The sequence below is a fragment of the Myodes glareolus genome, chromosome 10 (assembly GCF_982192425.1).
Source record: "Myodes glareolus chromosome 10, mMyoGla1.1, whole genome shotgun sequence".
Lineage (NCBI taxonomy): Eukaryota > Metazoa > Chordata > Mammalia > Rodentia > Cricetidae > Myodes > Myodes glareolus.
In genome coordinates, this window is record NC_142035.1 from 51,342,295 (window position 1) to 51,367,567 (window position 25,273).

Below are 25,273 nucleotides of genomic sequence, written 5' to 3' on the forward strand. Positions count from 1 at the left end.
TCATATGCCCCTCCCCTCACCATCAGGGCACATTCTCTAAGTAAGGAACTCGTCTGCTAGCTCCTCCGCAACTAGGGCATTTATATAACAAATATCTTAATTTAAAAAAAGGACACATCTTAAGTGACACTTAAAACACTGTCAGCCATCTTTCTTCTTCCTCCAGAATAGTCCTTGTCTTCCATCAAAAACATCTTGTACCTGAGATGAGTCAACTATCAAGTAGACACAGTCCTAGAAGTCAGAAATGATAGGACATGTGTGTGTCCTGAAGAGCCGGCTAAGTCCTAGGAAAAGGGAAAGGTAGCTGCACCAAGTGCGACTGTCCCCTCCCTCAGGCACTGGGATGGTGCTCTCTCACAGGTAATTCGGGAGCTTCACTGAAGCAATACTGAAAGAAAAAAAAAGAATTTACATTTTTCAAATGTTTGTGAAGCTCGGCACTTAGGTTTCTAGAATCGTGTAACCGGCATCAGTCAGTGTCCGTGTGGATGGTTGGTTTAAGTGCAGTCACGGGATGGCGTGCTGTGTGGCCTGAGAGGAGCCTGTGAACCTTGAAGGCTGACCGCCCTGAGCTGTCAATCACTTCTCCAGTTACTGTGACCTCAGCGCTGACTTATTTGACAGTGCCAGTTTTCTGTTTGGAAAAACAAAAAACAAAAACAACAACAACAAAAATACCTTTTTTGTGCAATTAGACATATGAGTATGTGTGAAATGAATGCAGTCTACAAACTTGCCTGGAAAACACACTCACACACACACACACACACACACACTCACTCACACAATCTCTTTCACACTCACACACTCACGTACATACTTACTCTCTCTTTCTCACACACACACTCACATACACACTCACACGCACAGTCTCTTGCACACATGTACACACTCACATACTCTCTTGCACACACACACACACACACACACACACACACACACGATGGAAAGTGGTAGAGGAAGACCCCGATGCCAACCATTGGCATCTGCAGGCTCATGGGTGCGTGCACCACACACGGATAGACAAAAATAAATAAAATTGGTAAACAGCTCAGTTAGAGACAGCGGAGCCTCCGTTGGCACAGGAAGTACTGAGACACAAGTTCAGAGCACTGGGGAATCCCTTCCCCTGCAGGACACATTCCAGATGAGAAGAACAAGGTCAGGCCTAAGCCAATCCTGCACTCTTTCCCCGTCCTTGAGGTTGGTTGAGGGATAAGCTCTCGGTGTGGCTGCAGCTGATGAGGCCCAGGTAATCCTTAGTTGGAAAAGTACTGGTTCTCGGTAGTGTTTGGGGCCATTTCATCACTCCACCAGTGGGACTGGATCCAAGGAGAGAAGAGGTACCGTCCCAGGAAGCGGGAGTGAAGGGGAGGGGAGCCTAACCCTTTGAAGCGAAGTACAAGCTGTACCTTAAGTGCCTTGTTCTCCGCACTGGACTTCTCACTTACAAAAGCCCCTAAAAGTATTCCCAATACCCACCCTGCGGCACAGCCTGCCGGAACTGGACGTTCAGCACTCTTAAGTTGGAAATTTTTCAACTGCTAAAGTCAAGGTCAATGCGCTTTCCAGACTCCTGCAGCCCAGGAGAAGAGGGGGAGGGTCAGGCCAACAAGCGTGCTGATCGAATGCCTTACGAGCAGAAGGGGGCCTCGCACTGCCAGGGTGGCTGCACACACCCCAGAGGCAGTGAGTGCTGCGCACCTGAACCTTGGGGTGGGGGAGGACTCTGCGCCCCGGGCTCAGAGAGCCCAGGCCAAGTTCGGGGGGTGAGGCTGAGACGCACCCCACCCTGAAGTCTTCAGGTCACAGGGCTAGCCGCTGGTGGGCTGTTTGGACAGTTGGGCTTCTCTACTTCAGCACCCTCCCCTGGAAGCCCCGCCCAGCCCTCCTCCCTCCCCTTCCTCTCCAGGATACAGCTCACTCATGAGGCATCACTTTTTCCCAGTTTTGAAAAATCACCAAATACAGTAAAATATCCAGAAACTAAAAATAAGGCCCCTAAAGAGCAGGTCATCATTTAGTTCCTGACAGCCAACTGAGTTTGGAAGCCCTGGAGTCCCTTGCTTTGTTGACAAACTTTCCCAGCCCAGAGTAGAAGTTTCTCCTGGGTGGAGCAAATGAGGCTCAGAGGGAAGAGGGCTGGTCTCAGGCTGGCTTCTCTGTCCAGTCTCTGTTCCCGTGTATGTGGGAAAAGCAACAAGACATTGGCTGAGCAGGAGGTATCTTCACCGCAGGCTCCGTTGCTCCAGGTCCCGCTCTGGAACATATGTACTAGTACCTTCATATATTAAAAGGAAATAAAGCCATCACTGGGCTTGGGGTGTAGCTGAGTTGGTAGAGGGCTTGCCTAGTGTGCACAGAGCCCTAAGTCAGTCCCCAGCACTCCATAAACCAGGTGTGGCAATGACCTAAGATCCCAGCAGCTGCGAGGTGAAGGCTAGATTGTTCGCGGTATATGTTTTATTTGGATGTGATACCATTTGCTTCTTCTCTCCTTCCCACTTTGATTTGGTATGCAAGCTGTTATGACCTCATGGAAGATTTCTGGCAACAGACTGTTCTGGGGGACTGATGTTATCATGAGCAAAGCAGCTCCGGTTCTGTTTCTCCTGCCGTGTGTCCACAACACAGATCCCTTCTGGTCTGCGGAGGATCTTCTCACCAAACAAGCGAGCAGTCTTGCAGTAGTGAACAACAGCTGGGGAATCCTCATTCAATTTTCCATGATCTGAAGATAGCACAGAACCCAGAGGTTGGGTCTCGGGTCCCAGGAAGTCCCTCCTCCTGACTTCCCACGTTAGTCATGAGCCCAAGCTGCTTTTACTTGTACATCTGACCAAAGGACGCTGACTCTCCGCTCAGTTCAGTCAGCTGGCTTGAGTGACTCACAGACTTGAGGGAAGCATGTTACTAGCTTAGTGTAAAGGAAGCAAATGGTGCACAGGGCTAGGAGTGGGACGAGGAGCCTAGGGCCTCCCTTGTTGGGGACTGTGTGAAGGTTTGGGTCAAGTGGAGGCCTGGGGAAGAAGAGGATCTGGCCCAAGGCTTACCAGGCATTTTTCTCTGACTGACAGTAGGGACAAGGGAGTCAGCTGGTCACCCATGAGGCAGCAATGGGAATTTGAAGGTCTGTGTCTGCCCTTGTCCCAGGTAAAACAAGAGCATAGGACATCTTATTCAAGTATAATGACTTGTTCTAGTAAGCTGTTTTATGTAATCTAGAAAACGGAGAGTTTTTAAAATATGTGTGCTGGTGCCTGTGGAGGCCACAGAAGGCCCTAGATATCCTGCATCCAGTCTAGTCTTGCAAGATCAGCCATAGTCTTGCAAGATCAGTCAGAGTTCGTCATTGCTATCTCTGCAACCCTGGGTTATTGTCCCTATTTCTAGGAGCACAGAGCAAAGGTAAAATTCAACACAAAGGAGAGAAATGGCAAGGTCATGGTGGCAAATGTTCCTCAAGAGTCAGTCCCCCGTGGGGCAAGGTATGTGGGTGGATGCCAGCACAGGGTCTCTGTGAGTCTGAGGACAGCCAGGGCTACATGGAGAGAACGTGTCTCAAACAAACAAAAAGTTCTTGCATGTATTTATAATTCTGTCAGCTGTTCATGAGGGTCTCAGTCCTTCTAACTCCTGTAGACACATGAAAAGGACTTTTGGTCGTTTTAGTCGGCGCACAGTGGGGTCGCACTGTGACCGCATTTGCACTTCCACGGTGGTCAGTGTGCTGCAATGTCTTTCCTGTCCTGTCTGCGCATCTCTTTTGTGAAGTTACCTGTTTAAGTCTTTTGTCCAATAACTGGTTCAATCTGACTATTCTCACTCTGGTCTTTGAGAGGTCTTTGTATAGTTGGGAGACAGGCCTTTTTGTCTGATATTGATTTGCAAACGTTTCCTTCTGTTCCACAATTTGCATTTCCAGAATCTTCTGGGCTAAGACTTTGTACGATGTTTGTATGAGGTTCTGCTCATACGCGCAGTCTCAACCCCTCCATGGGCTCTGTTTCTAACTAGGCGTAGCTTTTAAAGCCAGGTTGAAATACCTCCTTCTAGATTCCTGTCTTGGACCACGATCTAGAGTCACTGAAAAGACACACTTCTGGCATGTGTGTCAGGGATTATCAAGATCAAGTTAGTTAATCACGCTAACTGCGGGTGATGCCATGTCACGGCCAAAGATCCTGGGCTCCATAAAAAGGAGAAAGCAAGATGAGGACCACCCTTCATCTTCTGCTTCTTGATTGCAGTGTGACCAGCTTTCTCAAGTTTCTGCCACCATACTTTCCCTGCCATGATGATCTGTACCCCCAAATGGTGATCCAAAATGTCCCCCTCCTTCCATAAGTTTTTGTCAGCTATCTTGTTATAGCAGCAAGAGAAGTAACCAGGAAATTCGATGAACCAGTCCCTCCTGGTCTCTCTTTGCAACTTTTTATTTTATGTTGCATGTGTCGTGGTTTAGCCTGCCTGTATGTCTGTGCATTACACACATGCCTGGAAGCCAGAGAAGGCAACAGATCTCCCAGAACTGGAATTAGAGGTGGTTGTGAGATACCACATGGGCACAGAAACTCAAACCCAGACCCACTGAAAGAGCAGTAGTTGCTTTTAAGCCCTGAGCCATCTCTCTGACCTTTCTGAGCTGCTCATCTTCCCTTTCTGCCATTCTTCCATGCTGCCGCAACAGTACACATGAGTGTCCTGGATGATGTACTAAGAGCACCAGTCAGCTGAAGAGGGAAGCCAATGCCATTCCTTATCAGCTCCCAAATCGTCTGGCTTCTACCTGTGAGGACGAAGCCTGGTTATACCCAAGAGTTTGGAATCGCTGATGATCACAGAGCTAAGAAGAGTGTTAACCTCACAAGCAGGTTGAACAAACATGGAGACATCAGTCCCAGACTTGGTGTGTGTCTCAACACCTAGAACAAACATGGCAGGACAGCCTGCTCCCACTCTGTCAGTTCTGTTTTCTTGCACTGACCACCTCAGCTAACCTCATGGACTATGAAGAAGGAAGACGAGAAATTACACAGGAAGGAAAACTCTCAGGTTCGTTTTCTACAGATATAAGAAATGTAAAACTTGTGGGGCTGTGGTGGCGCGCTCGCACTCGGGCGGCAGAGGCAAGGGGATCTCTGTGATTTTGAGGCCAGCCTGGTCTACAAGAGCTAGTTCCCAGGACAGGCTCCAAAACTACAGAGAAACCCTGTCTTGAAAAACAGAGAGAGAGAGAGAGAGAGAGAGAGAGAGAGAGAGAGAGAGAGAGAGAGAGAGAGAGAGAGAGAGAAAACTTTCATGTAAATAAAATGCCTCAGTGGAAAATATTTTTTAAAGTAAACATAACTAAAACAAAGTCCAAAGTACTTCCTGGGACAACTAAAGCCTCTGACAATCTAGTTGGACCTTAATTAATTTCCGAGCCTCTTTCTCAGAGCCCCTTTTTGTTTCCATATGCCAGAGGACTCGGGGTGAGCTTGTGTGAGCATTTCCAACCAAATGCCTGCTCGCTGGACTTGAGATTACACCTCACTTCCTCATCACGCCCCCTCCCCGCTTTGTTCCTAAAACAGGGCGTGGGAAGATAAAGGTGCTGCTCCAAGCAGGTGAAACTGGTACCGGATTTGCTAAGGTCAGAGCCTGAGCCATGGCAAGCCTCACGAGCTAGAATCTGTCTTCGCTGCGTCAATTAAAGAAACAAGTTAACAGTGAAAGGCAGGAGTCCTCCTATTGGCGGCGGGGTGATGGCGTCATCACACCGCGACCGTGGACCCTACGTCCCCTGGAGAAGAACAGCCGGCTTCTTGCAACGGGACCGGCTGTGGCTTCTGCGCTCTTGACCTGTAGCCTCGCAGGTGTCAGCTGACAGTGTAAGGCGCCGGGCGGGTCCGGCTGCAGCGGCTAGGTAAACTGAGGCTAGAGCAGCGCGGGAGGGAGATGAACCTGGCGCTGGAAAACCGAGCAGCCGGCCTCGGTTCACGGAAAGTGGAGGTCGGCAGGGTCGCATACACGGCCCTGCGCCCGAAGCTGCCCGTTCCTGTGCTGTTTGCTAAGGGACACTTGTCCTGTAGGACACCAGCGCCACCTTGTCAGATGACTTGACCTCGTGAAGCCTCAGTGCTACTGTCTGTTCAGTGGGGAGTGCGGCAAAGACGGAATGAACCTGAGCGCGCTGTCACGGAGGACTAACACAACCTGGGGTTTGGGGCTATCAGAGAGCAGGCGGTCAGCCCTATCTCTAAGTCCACAGTCGTTGGCCGCTCAGAGGCATGACTGAAGACAATAGGCAGGTAGCAGCTAGGGCCTGAGAGGGGTAGGCAAGATTGAAACCTGATTATCTCGCTTGGAAATTACCTTGCTTCAATATCATCTAGACATGGATTCAAATACCAGCTCTTTCATTGAGCTGTATGACCCTTGAACCTTAGACAAGCCACTTCCCCTATCTAAGTTTTGGCTTGTTCATCTGTAAAATTGCCCAGCAGTACCTGCCAACCACAGTCAAGAGAATTCAAGGAGACATCACAGGCGGAACACTTGGCTTTCCTCAGGACAGTTACTGTCATTTTAGTGTGTGACGTGGGTGACCACGTGTGCTGTGACAGCCTTCAGATTGTGGCAGAGCGGTGCTTGTGTAGTACAACAGAGCAGAGGATGGGAAAAAAGCCTTTGGTTGTCTGGACAGACTTGTCAGCTGGCACTGTGGTGCTCCTGAACAGAGTAGGTTGAGGTGAGGACCAAGAGCCCAGGACTGAGAACGCTACCTCTCCATTCATTAACGTAAAGACACAGGCTTGCGTGTGTGCACGGGGAACAGGCCTTGAGTGTCCTTCAGGTACTGTCCACCTTAGTTTTTGAGACTATGTTTCTTGTTAGCCTAGAACTAACTCTAGACTGGCTAGCAAGCCCCAGGAATCCACCTGTCTCCACTTCCCTAGCACTGGAATTATAAGTATGGACCACTGTGTATAAACCTTTTCACGTGGGTCCTGGGGAATGGGTGGGAATGGAGTGTGGTTTAGCTGACCCAGCACCCATATCATAAAAACAAAAGAAACATAAGAGTGAGTCTTATCTTTAGGTGGAGCCTGGAACTCAAAATAGGCTCTGAACCTTGTTACTTTCCAAAAGATCTGGGTCTGAGGAAGGGAGGAATGGCCAACCATATCCCAAAGTTGATGATTGCTAGGCTCTTCCCGGAAGTGAAAAGACAGTCCCCTTGCATCTCTCATCTGCTCACTGGACAGATCAGTGCAAGCCTGTGCTCTCACACAGCGGCAGCACTGTGGGCTCAGCAGGGAAAGAAGCAGACATAGCTGCTGAACCCAGGGAGATAGCTGAGCAATGTGGTAAGACCAGGTCTCCAGCTTCTTGGCACCCTGAGTCTCCCCATGCTCCAACCATAGAAAACTGGTGCCTATTGGAGGAGGCAGAGGACAGCTCTTAGGCCAGAGCAAACTGGTAGGGGTTCTAGGTTGAGCCCATGAGGATGGAAAGTGTTGAAGTCATAGGATCAAGTTACAGCTTTTAAAAGCTCCATGAAGCAGCTGTGAAGCCATATCTAGGAGTAGCTATTGGCCTAATTTGGGGCTGATTCCTAGCCCTGAACATTTTAACCTTCCTCAGTTGGAGGGCTTCCTCTAAAAGCTAGGTAGAGGCAGCGGTCTGGCCATCTTCACAGCATCGTCACGATATCTGAGTCTTGAGTACACCGGTTGCTGGTATCTGTCTCTCCAGCATGCAAGATGACAGGGCCAAGTTGGCCTGCTGTGTCCCCCGCTTGCCAGCAGTAGGAGCCGTCAGGAAATACTGGTTGAGGAAAGGCTGGGCTCTCTGGGGTAGCTTTAAGCCTGGCATGGTCTTTGAAGTATAACAGAGTAAAATGACCTATGTGAGCACTTCCCCACCGGCATGCTGGGAATGGTTGATGGGGCAAAGGAACTAAGGGATCCTCATGATGGTTCTCCAGTCCTCCTGTCTTCTTTCCTTTCAGGCTTTGATGCTGAGCTCTGGTAAAAGGAGGCTGTTCTCAGCTCTGCTGCACGTTCAGAAGAGGCCCTGTCAGCCATCGAGAGCGATGAGACTGGTACAGTTCCAGACACCCCACCTGGAGGGGCCTCACCTGGGCCTGGAGTCGGGGATTGGTGGGGGAGTCGTAGACCTAAACACCTTTGACCCCACACTCCCCAAGACAATGCTGCAGTTCCTGGAGCAGGGAGAGACTGCCCTCTCAGTGGCAAGAAGGTAAGTCAGCAGGCCCCGGTCCCTCTCGCTCCTCCCATCTCTCTCCTGCCCTGAGAATCAGAATCAGCAGGTACCTCCTTTCAAAGGAGCAGGGGATCCCACCGTTCTCTTTTTCACTTGTTCTTTTAGTGAAGAGATAACAGTCATTTATCTTTTCCTTTGAGACAGGGTCTTGCTATATAGCCTAGGCAGGCTTTGATCTAGAGAACCTCCTGCCTCAGCCTCTTAAATGCTACGAGTGAATTACAGGTATATATGATCATACCCAGCAGACGCCTTAAAAGTCTTATATAATGACACTCTCAATTCCCTCAGAAAGGGAAACTGAGGCTCAGGGAGTATGATTAATTCATTTGGTTGTGGAGCCACGACCTTACCTTATAATACTACCTTCCTGAAAGGCTAAGTTCCTCCCACTGGAGGAGCTGTAACAAGGTACCAAGAAAGGCTTTTTTTTAGGAAGGTGTGGGTCCGATTTAGACCCTTAGAGGAAAGAGACCTCTCCATTTAGTTCCACAGGAACCTTTCACATACTTCTGCATGAACAGGAATTACCCAAGGTGGGAGGAAATACGCATTGAGAAGTACCACCCTGCTTTGCTATAAAAGGACTGTGTAGCTGGGTTTGAGTCTTACACCAATGGGGAAAGATCTAGAAAATGCAAAAGGCACAACTCATAACTGCTGAGGGACCTCCCCAGCCTGCCCTGGGATTCCCAATCTGTTCCTTGCTAGCCCTTCTCCCGCTTGGTCTCTACAGAGCCCTGGCTACTCAGTTGCCAGTCCTCCCTCGGTCACAGGTGACCTTCCTGGCCCCTGTCACCCGGCCAGACAAGGTGGTATGTGTGGGCATGAATTATGCAGATCACTGCAAAGAACAGAATGTGCGGGTGCCCAAGGAGCCCATCATCTTCAGCAAGTTCTCCAGTTCTATCGTGGGGCCCTATGATGAGATCATCCTCCCACCAGAGAGCGAGGTTAGTGCTTCCCACCACCCAGGTGGCTGTGGTCCAGCGTAAGGGGCATTCCCCTGGAGCAGTGGTTCTCGACCTGTTGGTCACAACCCCTTTGGGGGCCAAATGACTCTTCCACAGGGATCACACATCAGATACCACATTATGATTCATAACAGTAGCAAAGTTACAGTTATAAAGTAGCAATGAAGTAATTTTATGGCTGGAGGTCACCACAATATGAAGAACAATATTCAAGGGTTGCAGCATTAGGAAGGTTGAGAACCACTGCCCTTAAGGAATCTTCTGTCACTTGGGAGCGCACAACCACAAACAGAAGCTAGAGAGGACTGTATTGTACTAACACAGCCTGGGTGTGGGTGACAGGAGGAAGTGGCGTACATCTTTCCCCAGTTACAAAGTCGTTTTCCACAATGAAAGTATATTAATAACCTAGGTAAAACAAACCAGTATCCTGCTGCCCATGCTTTGGTATTCGCATTTGCTGTATTTGCCCAGTGTTGTCTGTCCAGGTGTAGTCTACCACACATGCACCTTGTTCCATTTGGTCTTCCCCCATTGTCTGTCCCAGCTGTCTCTGCCAGACACCCCACCTTGTCCCAACTCCATCAAGAATATCTTTTCACCCCACTCAGTCTTCTCCCTGACACATTTGAGATCTCCATGTGGCTCCCTTTCCTGACACTTTTGAAGGATTGTTTCCTCATAGGGTGCTTAGTTTGCCCCGTTTCCTTGTGACCAGCTGAAGCAGTTTTCTGAGGGGTCCTACACAGGAAATGTCCCATATTTCCCATCGCAGCCTGCCAGGAGGCCCACATCAGGTGTCCTCAGATGTCACCATGTTGCTCACTCTGACCGTAACTGGCCTGTGGAGGCCAGAAGATGTACTATTCCCTGGAACTCTCTCTCTGGAGCACTGTTGGTTCTCACCTTGCACCCTGCTGAGGCAGCCAGGGCCTCTTTTCTATGCTGCATATCAGGCTAGCTGACTCCTAAGCTTCTGGACGATTCTGCTCTGCCTCCTGCCCACTATAGGGGTACTGAGCTTACAAGTGTGTGCTGCTGCATCCAGCCTTTTACGTGTGTTCTAAGGGTTGAACTTGGGTTATCAGGCTTAGGTGACTAGCACCCTTACCTGCTGAGCCATCTCCCTAGTCCTCCCTTTGTACTTTTAGTATTCCCTTGAATTCTTTTTCTCCTTACCTAATTTGGGTGAGCCCACTTTGGCCCATCCTGTTTCCATTCCCCTTTGAGCATGCCCTCACTTTCTGGCTTCACTGAAGCTCTCATGCAGTCTGCTACACTAGTCAGCCATTTCCTGAGGGGCCTGCTTCTTTAGTGGCATCCGTAACACAAGCTGGCCCCTGAGTTCAGGTGAACTTCTGCCAGTTCATCACCATTAAAAACAGCTGAGAAAGATTAAATTGAAGCTCTTTCCAGTTGCACTTTGCTCACTGGGGAGAGGCTGGCATTTCTTCCTCATGGGTTGCTTTATGTAAGCCCTTGAATACACTTATTCCAGGACAGCTCATGCAGTGTCAGGCACAGTGGAGCTACACATTGCTGACTGTTACTGCTCGGCGTCACTCTCCATTGCAGGCGTCCAGAGTGACTTTAAACTCAGTCCCCAGACGTGTTGAGCTAGTCACCTCCAATGGTGCTCTTTGCCATTGCCCAGAGCTTAGGGGTCTGCAAGTCATAGCCACGTCATTCACTTCACCCTGGTTCCCAGAGCTGAGGCCTACCTTCAGCCGCTGCAGCTCACTGTCCTCTCCCACTTGCAGGAGGTGGACTGGGAGGTGGAACTGGCCGTGATCATTGGAAAGAAAGGCAAGCACATCAAGGTGAGGTGGGAGGGTGCTCCCAGGCCAGGGAGGAGCAGCAGTCCCAGGTCCTCTGTTGTCCTGCACCGGGCGTGTTTGCACTTTCACTCCCTTGCCTTTCACACACCACTGTTGGCCAGCGCTGGTGCTAATGTGTGATAATGGTTTTGAGATTCTTTGTTCTAGGGGTTGTGTCACCTGTGATGTAACCTATCTGGCCAAATCTGCCCCAACAGGCCACAGATGCCATGACTCACGTGGCTGGCTTCACTGTGGCTCATGATGTGAGTGCCCGGGACTGGCAGATGAGACGCAATGGAAAGCAGTGGTTACTAGGGAAAACTTTTGACACTTTCTGCCCCCTGGGCCCTGCCTTGGTTACCAGGGACAGCATAACAGGTAGGTTGTTAGTCTTTGCCACTTGAACCCTCCCACATGCAGCACCTGAGCGTCAGGAGAAAATAGTGCTCCAGCAAGGACTGCACTTACAAGTACATGCAGAGCTTGGATGTCACTGTTGTCCCCAGAGAGCAAGTGGCCAGCCTCAGCTGTGAACCAGCTCAGAGGAGCTTCTTCCAGAGCCTCTTAGAGGGAACAGAGCCATAGCTGCTGTGAAATTACATCCTCAAAATGAACTACAAGGAGCACTGCTCTTGGGGGTCAGGGAGGGGCTTTCTGCAGCTTCCCATCTCGAGTAGCCAGTCCTTAAGCTAGAAGGAAGCAAGGCTGGCTCTTGAGCATGCTGGAGAATGGCTGTGTGTGATGAAGCCTGTTCATTTTTTGTAAGGGAGAGGCAGAAAAACACCAATAAATAGGACCTTGTCCACCCACTGTGCACTCATCCATGGGGCATGACATGGGTGCGTGGGGAGCCCCTCAGGACAGTGGTGCCTCAGAAGCTGTACTCCAGCTGCTGTGGAGGGTGAAGATAGTTTGCGTTAACCATCATCTGCTGCTCCGCTATCCCTGTTGTTTTGAGATGTTGAGTCATTTTAGATCTAATTATCAGCTTTAAAACATTTTATTACATTTCTTCATGTATGTATATGTGCATACTATGGCACCTGGATAGAAGTCAAAGGACAATTTTCAGGAGTTGGTTCTCTTCCATATGGATCCCAGAGACCAAACTCAGGGCCCCAGATTTGGCAGTGAGTGCCTCTACCTGCGAAGCCAAGTGCCCACTTTTGAAAGGCAAATCCCTCGGCTATTTTTCTCTGTTCAGAGTCTAGAATGTCCCTCCTTCCCTCACTTAAGGGCTATTGCTGTTGATGGGTGAATTTAGGGAATTCCAGTCTGTACAGGAAGTCCCAGGGTAATGTGCTAAGCCAAGGTGGGTAGACATGCTCCCTTACAGTTTCCTCTCTCCTTTGGGACTGGGTGTTGGGGGAGTGGATAACCCACAGTATTGTTTTGAATTCCAGACCCACACAATCTAAAGATCTGCTGCCGTGTGAATGGGGAGGTAGTCCAGAGCAGCAGCACCAACCAGATGGTGTTCAAGACTGAAGAGCTGATAGCCTGGGTCTCCCAGTGAGTGAGTGGAGCCTGACACAGCCATTGCAACCCATGCCCACTGCACACCTCAACCCATAGTCTTATTGACCCTTGTGCTGTCCCTAGGTTTGTCACTCTTTATCCAGGGGACATCATCCTGACTGGGACTCCTCCAGGTGTCGGTGTGTTTAGGAAGCCTCCTGTCTTTCTCAAGGTGAGTCCATTTAAAAGAGTAAATAGTACAGACACGAGAGCTAGGGAGACCTGGGAAGCTTGAAGCAGCCTGCGGGGAGTGAAACGGGGGCTAAAAGCCTGGTGGCCTGCTGTGTTACAGAAGGGGGATGAAGTCCAGTGTGAGATTGAAGAAATCGGTGTCATCGTCAATAAGGTGGTGTGATGGCATCCCTGTGAACACTGGACTTGACACAAGGTGGGACTTTTGCTCCCACAAAGCTCACTGCTGGCCCTGCCCACTTGAGGTGCTCCTAGGTAGGCCTTGGAAATAAATTTTCTCTCAGAGTTGCAGCTTAGCTTCTGCTGTCTTTAAGCCACACACACTCTCCCCCATCCCCGACGGTGGGCCATTTTCACAGGACTGAGTAAGGAGGGAGTAGATATTAGACACATGCTTCAGGCTTAGGGAAGAAACTAACCTAGTGTCTTTATTTATCACACCAAATGATGAATAAACACAGCTTTTGTAAGTCCGGATTGGCTGTGTCCTGATGAGAGGACACAGCCCTAAGTTCTAGGCTGACAAGTCCCATCAGGTTCCACTCTGTTCCTAACTGCAGATGAACTGTCGGATAAATTGTTCTAGCTTGTCCTGGTTGTCCCGGCTGGCAAATGTAGGGGACAGGTGGAGCTGGGGGCCTGTAGGGCTGGGCATCTGTTGTAGTACCTGAACCACAAGATAGACTGTAAGCACCCTTGCTGAAGGGACAGTGTTCCCAGGGCCAAGCCTGTCCAACTTTCCCACCCCCACAAAACTCTGTGGTGATGCCTCAGTGCCTGAGTGTAAATACTACTTGATGTCCCTGGGACCCCACTGTAGGTAGGGAAAGCAAACCATCCTCGCTAGCATTCACCATGGGGTGTGGGAACAAGGTGGTTCCTCTGAGCAGTTCTAGCAGCCCGTGGGGCTTGGGGTGAGGTCAGGGACAGAATGGTGATAATGTCCCTCTTACCCCCAGGTCTTTGAATGTCCAGATAGCACTGATAGCAAGATTTGGGTCTGCACACTCTGGAGGGAAGAGAAAGACAAGGAAAGCTCTAAGGGAAGCCAGGGAGCCACTGGGCTGAGCTTTCTTCCTCTTAAAGGAGAACCAACTAGGGCTTGCATATAACTAAAGCTCTGTATGCTAGCTCCCTTCCCTGGTGTCAGGCAGCCACTGTCCAGCAGGGGGTAGCAGTCACCAGCAAACTACCCCCTCTAGGGAGTCTGAAATGGGGCTTGGAACTCACCAAAGATCCCTTCTTTTTGGGCACAGTCCTGTAAAAACTGGAACAACTGCTCTGAGTAGCTCGCCTCTGCAGGAGAGATATTATACCTAGAGCCCAGCTCTATGGGACTGAGCCTTACCCTGAACACTGCCAGGGGTAGGGGCCTTACCTGAATCCGGCAGCTGCCCCAAGTGGAGGAAGGTGGCAGCCTGTGCGAAGGCCTTGAGTATTGGACTGAGCAGGCGGCAAAGGAAGAGGAAGAAATCAGGGCAGCGAGACTGCTGGCTAAGCTGAAGAAAGCCAGACCAGAGTGGGAAGGTGGGCTCCCAGGTACCTTACCACCTCCACTGCCTCCCAGGGTTTGTAGCATCTCCCAACATACCCTGAAGTACCGGCCCCCTGGCTCCTCAAAGTCATCACTTTCACTGTCAGTGAAGTCCCCACTCGGTTTCCACAGCAGCTTAGCACTCAGATGCTGCCTTCCCGTGTCACAGGCTGGCCGGGAGCCCGGAGTCTAGGAGTTGGGAAGAGTTACTGGTACCTGGTAAGGCTGGGCCGGAATAGGCTCTACAACCCTCAGACCTGGTCCTGGCCCAGCAGGTAAAAGCAGGTCTGGGAAGCCCAAAAGGATACTCAGAGCTACGTGGGCCAAGTACCCAAGCTCACAAAGAAATGTGGAGGCAGGATGTGTGAAGAGAACCTTAGCTACATATGCAAACTGGCATGATTCAGATAGGCCCAGGCTAGTGGAAACAGGCTTGCATGTGCTGGGCAAAACAAGCAGCCCAGGGCGCTGGCACCTAGGGTGGGGAGCATACCTCCTCAGCAACCAGGAGCCCACACTGGATGAGGCGGTCCAGCACTTCCTGACAGTAGCAGTAGGAAGACTGGCAGGGCTGTAGGAAGAGAAGCACCAAAGCCATTCAGAGAACATACCCCCCTTCGGGGCGGGGGGCAGAATTTTGACCAGAGGTAGTTGGAGGACAGAATCACTACCACGGGAGGTCATAATGACAAGGCCCAGGGCCCTGCTGAGCTGCGGGAGAGGAATCTGACCTGGGGCAGCAGTAGGTCTTGGGGTAGCAGGTGCAGCAGCATTAGGATCTGGCGGTACAGTTCATTCTGACTCAGCAGCTCTATGCCCTGCAGCTCCCATGGCCCCTCAGGTGGTACTCTGCCGACCAGCAACCCCCGCACTGCACAGGCTGGCAGAGGAGGCTGCTTAAGGAGGGAGCCGTTCCCCTCTCCTTGCACATCACCCAACCCTGTGAGCCCACTGACTCACCACCCACAGCTTCGCTCAGGAAGGTGGGCAGCAATTCCTTGCTCAGACGTGCCAGGTGTGTGAGGCCTGGCCCAGGTCGTGGCACCACCACCAAGTCCCCCTGGTGGACACGCAGCAGAACCACGTGTGCCTTCAGCAGGCTCAGTGTATGTTGGGCCAGGCACCGCAGTTGCCCAGAGAAGCCCACGTCAAAGCCACGCAGCAGTGTCTCCTCTGTCAGCCAGGAAAACTCCCCCAGGAGCTGTGACAGGACCACACCCTGGAGACAAAACAGACTGAGCAGGGGGCCAAGCCTTGCTCTTCCCTGGGCCCCACCGTACGATGCCCTACCTTTTGGTGCCTCAACAGCAGCAGTGTTGCCATGATGGCTGTGCTCATCACTGCTGAACTGGCCACACTGGCTGGGGAGAGGGGGAAAGGTGGGGATGTACAGTGCTGTCAGGGGTCAGGGCCTAGAGAGGGTCTCCCCGCTACCCAACCACACGGCCCCATCTCCACCCCAGCAGGAGAGAACAGGTTCCAGGAAGTAGTTATAACCAGACCCACCCCAACAGTGTGCTACAGTGACATTTGAGAAAGCAGTAACAGCCACATCAGGGAGTGCCCTCTGCAGGCACGTGTTGCTACTCCTAAGGACATTGGTTGAGGGGCATCTGAGATTGGGTTGGACCTGGCATAGATCTCCTGCACAGTGGCCTTTGCCTCAGACATTGAGTTCATCTGCTCCCCTTCTCTCTGGATACCCCACTCTTCTGGTATCCCAAGTGTGCCACGAAGGGGATGGGGGTGGTCAGGTCCTGGTAACTGGTTCCGTATTATCCACATAAAGTACTGTTGAAACTACACCTTAAAGGTGCAGCTCCGGGTTTCCCTTACCACTCAGGACATGCCGGCTCAGTCTTCTGACCAGGAGCTGGTCCTCTTCTTTGAGGGTCAAGAGGAGCCCAGTTGATGGGGTCCACTCCTGCTCCTTCTCAGTGTCTGGAACAACACTACTGGAATAGAGACAGATCAAAGAATGAAACCAGACTAAAACGTCAGAGTCTAAAGCTTTCCAAAGCTATAGCTGTTTTCCCCAAGTCCCCGTCCAGGCCTGTGTGCCATCCTCCACTTAGACTGCAGGGAAGGTGAGTGTCTGGTGCTGATGTTCTGGGATGGTTGGAGTGGTCATGAGTTGAAGAGCCACCTGCCTCCCTTCTGAGACCCATACATCTGTGCTCCTTACCATTCACCTAACACAATGGGCTGCAGCAAGTGTTCCAGGGTCTGCCTACTATCCCAGCAGCTTCTAGCATTGATGGTGTATTCCTGCCCAGGATAAAGACGTGTGGTCTGCTCTTGCCCCCACAGGAAACCCTCACACAAACCATTTAAGACAGAAAATACTATCCCTACAATGGCTTTGAAGGACAAATCACAAAAGCTCTCCCAGCCTTTCCCAACTGGTTTCATACCTGCAGGGAAAAAGGCTGGGCGAGGTGTACCCTGACGCAGGCTCTCTGGTTGCAGCCCCAGCAGTTATACAGTTTCCAAAAGACAGCCAAGGCTCCTGTCCATAGCCCCAAGGGAGCCAAGTCCTGCAGGGAAGGAGAGGCTGCACATGTATTCTTGGACAATTCTCAGGGCTGCTACCCATTCTGCCCTCCACACTGCTCACTGATCTTCTCCAAACTTTCACCCGTGACCTCCCTTGTGGGGTCTTTTCTAAGATGGTGATGGCAAAGACCTTGGGAGATACTGCAGGATGGTGACTGTAGGGTCAGTTCCTTTACACACAGTTCACATTCCAATTTGACTTCAGCTCTAAGGAAGCCCAATCACAGAACATACTATGCCACCTAGAAGTGGTGTCCACTTGGGGTCCCCCCCAGGGTCAAGAGGCTCTCACATGGTTCATGTCACATGGTGCATCTGGAACCAGGTCATAGGCAATGGCAACTGGTACCAGTGTGGCATCTGGAATGATGCCCTCCTGGACCACTTGGACCACCAGTCCTAGCCAGGCCTGGCCCAGGGCTGAAAGCCTGGGCCCTGGGTACCCAGAAGGCTCTTCAAGGAAGATGAGAAGAGGCTGCCCACTGGCGAGCAGCTGCTCCACAGCCTAGAAAAAGAGAGGAAGGGTGAGCAATGAGGCCAGATTAGAAGCAGACTCTTGTACCCTTGGCCCACCCCATACATAACCACAGGGAACACTCACTGCACGGACCACAGCCCTTGCAAGGATGCCATCTGAGCTGTCCAACGACAGGTTGGCCTCTGGGGGCAGGAAAAGTCCCCCAAGTTTCTTCAGTAGAGTTCTGTGAGCACAGGACAGAGCCTAGTGAGAAGGGGCTCTGGAGGAGAGACTGGGCCCAGATGCTTCACAAGAGTCTTGCCTCTCCCAGACCGATCTGGCTAGACACTTGAAACAGTCATGGCCCAAGGACCCATAGCCAACCATCCATCTAAGTCTACAGGTTAGGCTGTCATATGGCTGAAAACACACTAAGAAGGCAAATTAACTTCCACCCTCCTGCTCTAGCCTGGGACTTCCCTCCTGTCATACCTGAGGGCAGGGGAGCAGGTGTGGGGGTCCAAAGCCACACGGACCACACCCAGGCCCTGGGAGAACAGTACAAAAGGCAGCAGGAACCCATCCAAGAGGGACTTGTGTGTAGAAAGGAAAACAAGCGGCGAGCCCTGTTCCAGAGACAGCCAGAAGGAAGTACCCACCATAAAAACACAGCCCAACCCCAGCACCTACAAGTCCCAGGGCAGTACTGAGGGAGGGAGGGCTCCTCTACACACTTTCCAAAGGAAGAGTAGCCTTCCCATAACTTTTAAGGCAATGCAAAGCATAATGGCTGTTGAAACTGAGGGGAAGAAACTACAGGACACCCCATAGGAACAGGACAATGAGACGGGTTTGCCTCTGCTCAGGCCATCCAAACCTATCCGGTATGGCCTGGCTTACCTCCTGGACAGCCTTGTGGACCATCTTCATCTGTCCCTTGTGAAGCTGCACATTCAGGAAGAGGCGGTTCAGGAACCACAGCAATGCCCAGCTGAACAACCTTGAAAGCAGTACCAGCTTGAGGTGCAGCAGGGTCACCTTCCACACGGTTCAGTCCCATAGGACCCCCCAGAAGGCTGCCCAGAACTAGTCTAAGGCAAGCAACATTATTGCCCACACTGATCAGGAGAGGTCTCGACCTGCTTAATATTAGACAACGCTAAGTGGGCGCTGCTGCTACATAGGGTCCTGATACCACAGCCTGCACCATGAGGCACTGACTGCCAAGACCTCATGAAGCAGCTGGCTCACATCAGACACAGATTCTGCCTCTGCTCATCTAAGGGAGACCAAAGGACTCAGACTCTTTCCAGATAGAACCCCATCAGCTTACATTTACCAACTACCAGGACAAGTGGGAAAGGGAGGTGATGCATTTGCTCAGGTGCCCAGTAGGGGGACCATGTTGCCACCAAAGGAGGTAGAGGAAAACTTGTGGCAAGCAGCAAGCCTACATCTGACAGGAACATTAAATGGGAGCAATTCTGGGACGCAGCAACCATGTGGGAACGCTGGGGAAGACCATGCCCCTATAAGAGCTGTGCTCGGAGGCCACCTGACTACTTTAGGTGCACAGGGGAAGCAGGCAACCTGCTAGAGTTGTGCTTTGGAGCTCCTACACAAGGGCACTGTGAGGCCATGAGCCTGAAAGCCTCAACAGAGTCAAGAACTGTTACAATGGAGGATTGATCAAAATCACCAACAGCTGAGCCTGACACACAACCCTAAGCCCCCTTCAGCTGCTTAACTGAAGTCATCCTGGCTTTAAACATAAACTGTATACTAAAGCTCCGAAAAATCTTACGTCTTTTCTTCTGAGCTCCCAGACCTACAGAGACAACCAAGTCCTCAAGCCAGTTACTGGAACTCCCAATCCAAACATCCTTCCAGGGCCAGTTCCCTTCTGAGCAAGCCTGACCCTCTCTGTATACACCCCCAGGTACTAGGCCAGAAACAGGGATTTCCTGTGTTTTTCTTTTCCTACCGCCACCTAATCTATTCATGAGTCCCATTATTACTACCTTAACCTCAGTACTCTTCACAATGAGACTAACAACTTTGCAGATATGCTGGTCTCTGCTCTCATCCCAGCTCATCATGCGGCCACTTCTCTCTTAAAACTTTCCTACTGCCTTTTCCTGCCCTTAGAGCCACCTGAACTACGTATATGGCTCTAATCTGGTTCCTTCTCCAGCTGCTCTCTGCTTCACCCATCAGCTTTCAACCATGTCACTATTGTTGTGAACCTGGCCCTTCCTGTTCACAACAACCTCCCTGACTCAGGTTTCCCCCTCTAAAGAAACTGTTTCCTCTCTTACTCCTGTGCCCTTCACGACTGTATCTAAGTGTGCAGACCTGTACTGTGTGAACCTAGGGAGGTGCTGCAGTAGGCTACCATCCAGCTACTAAGGAAGAATATTTGGTGCTTTTCCAAACCCAGCTCACATTCACTCCCCAAAGGGGCAGAGGCTTCAACCTAAGGACATATGCCGTTCACCACTGTTACCTGAGCAAGACGGGGCAGAGTGTGGCCTGAATGTAGCCCAGGATGCGCTGCACCTCTTTCATCACTAGGCCAGGTGCCTGGCCTTCTCCAGCCCCTCCTGGAACCCTTCCTGAGAGGAGGTTCTGCACCCTGTTGGGATTAGGGGAACAGGGTTGGGCTAGACATCAGTGGTCTCTCCACTCACTTCCTCAGTGTATACCAGAGTCCAATGTGGGCCCAAGCAGAGGTAACGTTCCAGAAACCTTGCCTCAGCCAGTCTTAGCCATCCTGATAGAGCCTTTGTCACCCTTTTTGAGTAGCCCACAAGTACCAGCCTCTGATCCTGCTCCTCACCCAGTGTTTTCCATGATCTTCTGAGAGGCATCAGAGCTGGTGGGGATGTGCTGCTCCAGGGACCACAGGAAATAGCAGAGCCTGCGAACCAGCCAGCCCCGAAACCTGGGGGAAGATGATTCAGAGAGGCCTTCCCGAGGTCCACAGAAGTCTATTCATCAGGAAGGGTTTGCACCGATCTCATGCCCCAGGACCAAGCTCGACCATGGAGCAAAATTAAAAGGAACAAGGAACCACTTGCCTATCTGGTCCCTATTTCCACTCCCTTCCCCACTGAGGCAGCACAGTGGCTTGACACTCAGTGGGCAACCCATACATGCTCATGGGAGGAAGTTGAAGAGAGTAAAGCTTGCCTCAGTTTGCTGTGCTTATGAAGGAGAGGACAGGGTCCTTCTTTCCCCATTGCAGAAAGAAAATGATACCACAAAGGGCCCTCACAACCCACCACCCTGCACCCCTAGCTCTGGCTACCTGGTGTTCTCTTCCTTCACAAGGATCACATTGCAGAAGCCCAGATCCATTATGCTTCTGTGGAAGAGGGACTCCTAGTCAAGAGGGAAGGGACAACATGTCCTGGGGGCCTTTGCAAGCCAAGTCTGTACCCTCCCCATCTAGCCTCTGCCTGATGGCCCTTTGAGTCTACCAGAAGGAAAGTATAGAGAACATCTCTCAGATGTCTGATCCAAGATCCCAAAGTTGGCTTAGAAAGAAAAGGCTTCATGCTTGAAATGAAACCACTGCCCCGTTTGGAGCTGCCCTCCTAGAGATAAGCACATTAAAACCCTCTCAGCAGGGGTTTTAACTCACCAGGAGCAGAGGATCTGTAACCTGAGTCTCCATTAGTATGCTGAGCCATCTTGGCAGCAGCACATGATACAGACATGCAAGAGATGCTGAGTGCTATGACGTCTGAATGGACAGTGTCCCGACTGAACACAGCTAGTGCAGACCTAGGTATATTCCAGCCTACCTCTCCTGAGGCTTCCTACCGGTTCCCCCAGCCACATCCCCAACAGACCCCTGTGCATTCATTCCTCTGGAGGGCAAAGACATGGTGCAATTGAAAGATCAAGCTTGGAAAGTCATGGAGGAGGCAGCTTCCCAGCATCCACAACACCCAGAACTAAGCTAGTGTACGCTTTGCAAAGGAGGGCCCATTAGTCCCATCACTTACCCAGCTTTTAGGAGTACAGGTCTGGCAGCAGCGACCCATAAAGGGGCGATACTTCCCCAGGAATGGGGTGATGGTTTCCATCTTCATCCCAAAGCCTGACGACCAAAGGCTGGTCTGGAAAAGGGCCACAGGAGAGGTGAGCGAACTCAGTGTCCTTGACAGAGGGAGGGACACATCAGGAGTGAAGATCACAAGAGCATAAGGAGGAGGGCAAAGGATGTGAGAACCCCAAAGCCTGAGGACCAAAGACTGGTCTAGAAAACAGCCACAGGAGAGGTGAGCGACCACAGGGTCATTGACAAAGGGGGGCACATCAGGAGAAGGTCACAAGAGGGTAAATAGGAGGACAAATGGTGTGAGGATTCCCACACTACCTCCTGACCATTGTGGTTACTCCTCTGCTGGGTTTGGGGACTGGATTTCAACATGGTATCCATGAATTCCGTAAGATCTGTGAACTAAGCACTCTGTCTCTCTCCACATGAACCTAACCTAGAAAAGGGGAAAAGGGAAGAACTGCTTGGAATCTGAGCCATAATCCAAGGGTTTCTGAAGTGACTCAGTCTACCCCTAGGGCAGACAATTGCCAGGAACTGGAGGCTCAGTCCCCAACACAAGTGGTACCTCCAGGAAGTTAGCTAACTAGAAAAGCCAGGGGTTCCCTCAGGCCGACATGAGAGGGAGTAATTGTCTTCCATCCACACGTTCAGATGCCTCCTGACACCAACTAAAGATTCTCGTGCAAAGCAAAAGCCCAGTTGGACTGGGTTATACCAGCAAGAAGGGGCCACAAGGAACAGGCCACGCTGCACGATCCCACCGAGTCCTGCTCAGCTGGTCTCCTTCGAAAGCCCAGATCCATTATCCATCTATGGAAGAAGAGGGGCTCCTGCCCAAGGTGGTCCCCCTACCCTGGCCTCCCGCAGTATCCGTGATGAGCCGATTGGTCTAATTATTCACATTGTTTTTTCCATCCAACGACACTAGCTGCAAGCTAGCCTAAGAATGCCTTGCCTCCTTGTTCCTGAGACCACAAAGTCTGCTGGGATATAAGTTCATAATGTCTCTAGATTCTTTTCCTGTGAGTCTCAGGGCCCAAGGCTGCCCGAAAATTGGCCTCGTGAAGGCCTGCAGGGTTCCCATTTTACTTCCTCTGTATCACCTGAAAGTTGTCCTGAAAGCAAGAGCTGAAAAAGATTCATGTGCAGACCTAGCAATTCAGGGGCATGGAGAGGACCCGGAGAGCCAGATGCCTGTGACTTAGTTCCCAGGAATTCCTCCGTGCTCCTTCTCCCAGCTGATGCTATTTAGCACCAGGAAGCCAAGCGGTAAACGGATCCTGATCGTGTACACACAGGCTCTGGCGAGCTCACTTCAAATACATTCCCTGTTTTGAAAAATGTTCTCACAGCCCCACTCAGCCCCTAAGCACAGGGGGCGGGGGGCACATCAAGGCTGCGATGTCAGGGGTCCTGCTTTATTTGCAAGGAAGATGTCTGATACCCCTCAGCTTCAGAGCATGCTTCACCTCAAATGCTGACCCCAATGCTGGTCCTAAAAGAACATCAAAACACCAAGCAAGGAGCACTTCTTGTGAGCCAATTAAGTCAACTATGTAGCTCACACAATCCAGGTCAGTTTGGGGACATGTCTCACTTTTGTTAAGGCAGTGTCTTGCTATGTTCGCCCAGACTGGCTTTGAATGCTCCATCCCCCCTCCTCAGTTTCTCAAGCACCGGGATACAGACATGTCTGGCAGCCAGCTTCCCTAAGGGAGGACCGCTGGCAGTCTGCGGAGATGGAACACCCCTCCCCAAGGGCCAGCTACAGTTCTCTTCCCACTGGCTATAGGACGTGCTAAAATGTTATGAATTAAGGCTAACATTTAAAAGCAGAGAGCTTGTTACATAAAGAGCGGGGGTTCCAGCTGCAGCTGTAAAAATAACCTTGAGATGTGGCATCTCTGAGCAAATACCCCACCGGGCTTCAGCTGGGGGGAGACCCGAAGCCACTGTTCCTTTCGCCCTACCCGGGTGACACTTGGTGCCTGGCTCTGTGTAGCTCTTGACCAAAGACTAAACTGCAAACCCGCCCCCACAGTGTCGAATGTTCCCGTCCTACTAAGCATCACAGAACCCAACTTTAAAGGTGGCGCTCCAGCAAATACCCCTACGGAGCCTGCAAGGAAGCCTTTCCTCGCCAAACCCAAGATGGAAGCCAGGGCCTTGTCTCAGCCGCAGCACCGGAAGTCCATCCCTGCCGCTGTTCTCTGGGTCTCTGGTGCCAGAAGCCAAGCAAAGGGCAAAGCGGGTCTCTCCGGGGCCAGCAGCTAGGCCTCATGCCTTTGAGGGTTTATCTGTGTGACAGGCCCAGCAACAAGACCACCCACCAGCCTGAGTTCCCCACACTGGGATATTAGTCCCTGCCTGCCCGAAAGCCCTGCTCAGCCCAGCCTGGCTTGACCCAACCCAGCACACAGGTCCCACAAAGCTCACCTCACACCCTCAGCCAACTCCCGCCAAAACAGCCGCCCGACTGGGCCAGCTAAGCCGGAAGACCGCGCCCCGCGCATGCGCCTCAGAAACTGCCTGGACGACCAATCGGGACGAGCTGTGGGCACAAAGCTCCATTCCCCTCGACGCAAGGCACGCACAGCTTGCCGCGTTGCATGTACCACGCGATCCTGTTGTGTTTAAGAGTAGGTGGGGAGAGAACTTTCTGGCTGTACTTCGGGACCCTCTTGCCCTAGTCTGGAAGCGTAGGATGCAGAGGACCCAAGGGCTGGAGGGGGAGTCTTTAGAATATCGGGAGGGGCGAGGTGGCACGCATCTCTTATCCAGTGCTCAGAAAGCGGAGGCAGGTGGATCTTTGTGCATTCAAAGCCAGCCTGGTGTATATAGCAAGTTCCAAACCAACCAAAACTGCATAGTGAGACCCTGTTTCAAATATATATATAACATTTATAACTATGTATATTATAATATATATTAATTATGTGCTTGTGAAGCCAGAAGAGAGCATTGTATCCTCTGGAACCAGAGTTAGAGACTGCAGTGACCCCTAAAGGGTGCTGGGAACCAAAAGCCAGACCCATAATAAAGGCAAGAACCAACTGTCCCAGGCTGTCCTCTGACGTCCACATATACACACAAAATAAATGCATGTGTTTTTTTTTAAGACAAACTTGAGCAGAGCACCAACACTTACCATCCTGCTTCCTGACCGGATGTGATGTGGTCAGCTGCCTCAAGCTCCTGCTGCCACATCTTCTCAGCCACGACGGCCAGTACCACTCAGACTGTGAGCCAAAACGAACACTTCTTTCCTTAAGTTGCTTTCTGTCAGGTGTTTGGATGCAGCAACAGGCAGAGTATATCATGACTACAGCCCGCGAGCACTGTCTTCATCATGTGGTCGTTTGGGTAATTCCCTGCTTTTGTGTCAGCTCTGAGTTCAATGTCCAGCACCCACATCAGGTGGCTCACAGTTGCCCATAACTCCAGCTCCACGGGCTCCATCACCCTCTTCTGGTCTCCTCGGGTAACTGTATTCACATGCACACACCCACACACATATATGTAATGTTAAAATAACAACTCTCAAAGGTGGTACAATATTGAATAAATGGGAAAGAGGTGTTCTCTGCCGCCCTCAGCCCACATGACAGCTCACTGGGTTCCACTTTCAGAACCTGGGATGCCACATATAGGCCCCATGGGGCCCTGAGAACTGGCTCTCATCCTACTTCTCTGTCTCTCCTCCATCTATCCTTGAGGAAATGGCTACCGCACTTCCTCCTCTATGTCCCCCAAGGCCTAAGTCTGTGTCACTCACTTTCCCAGGTTACGGATGTTCTTAGTACACAGTGGTGTCATTTGTGCCCTGTCCTTTTTTTTTTTTTTTTTTTTTTTTAAGGCTGTCCTCAAATCTGCTAC

General features: G+C 51.2%; 2 protein-coding genes across 4 annotated transcripts; one reads left to right on the plus strand and one right to left on the minus strand.

Moving 5' to 3' along the window:
* The first annotated feature begins 1,324 nt into the window (after positions 1-1,324).
* Positions 1,325-13,069, plus strand: LOC125416687 (oxaloacetate tautomerase Fahd2a, mitochondrial). Of its 3 annotated transcripts, none has more exons than XM_085696431.2 (8): positions 1,325-1,346; positions 8,000-8,250; positions 9,011-9,227; positions 11,009-11,068; positions 11,284-11,446; positions 12,472-12,580; positions 12,671-12,758; positions 12,879-13,069. In XM_085696431.2, the coding sequence occupies exons 2-8, from the start codon at positions 8,006-8,008 to the stop codon at positions 12,939-12,941; spliced, it is 945 nt and encodes a 314-aa protein (XP_085552557.2). In that variant the 5' UTR covers positions 1,325-1,346; positions 8,000-8,005; the 3' UTR covers positions 12,942-13,069. The 3 variants fall into 3 exon arrangements, with proteins under 3 accessions (XP_085552557.2, XP_048315765.3, XP_048315764.3); XM_048459808.3 differs by lacking the exon at positions 1,325-1,346 and adding an exon at positions 5,752-5,876; XM_048459807.3 differs by lacking the exon at positions 1,325-1,346 and adding an exon at positions 5,762-5,911.
* Positions 13,070-13,180: 111 nt separating this feature from the next.
* Gpat2 (glycerol-3-phosphate acyltransferase 2, mitochondrial) lies at positions 13,181-23,903 on the minus strand. The gene is made up of 22 exons (XM_048459806.3): positions 23,834-23,903; positions 21,713-21,830; positions 21,339-21,452; positions 20,636-20,709; positions 20,165-20,269; positions 19,832-19,960; positions 18,226-18,325; positions 17,818-17,951; positions 17,470-17,569; positions 17,161-17,373; positions 16,727-16,849; positions 16,498-16,580; positions 16,149-16,267; positions 15,603-15,673; positions 15,273-15,531; positions 15,044-15,192; positions 14,806-14,883; positions 14,370-14,501; positions 14,157-14,277; positions 14,009-14,074; positions 13,732-13,787; positions 13,181-13,445 (listed from the first exon to the last, which is right to left on the minus strand). Exons 2-22 carry the CDS (start codon positions 21,773-21,775, stop codon positions 13,329-13,331), a joined length of 2,406 nt encoding a protein of 801 aa, XP_048315763.2. The 5' UTR covers positions 21,776-21,830; positions 23,834-23,903; the 3' UTR covers positions 13,181-13,328.
* Between the last annotated feature and the right edge of the window lie 1,370 nt (positions 23,904-25,273).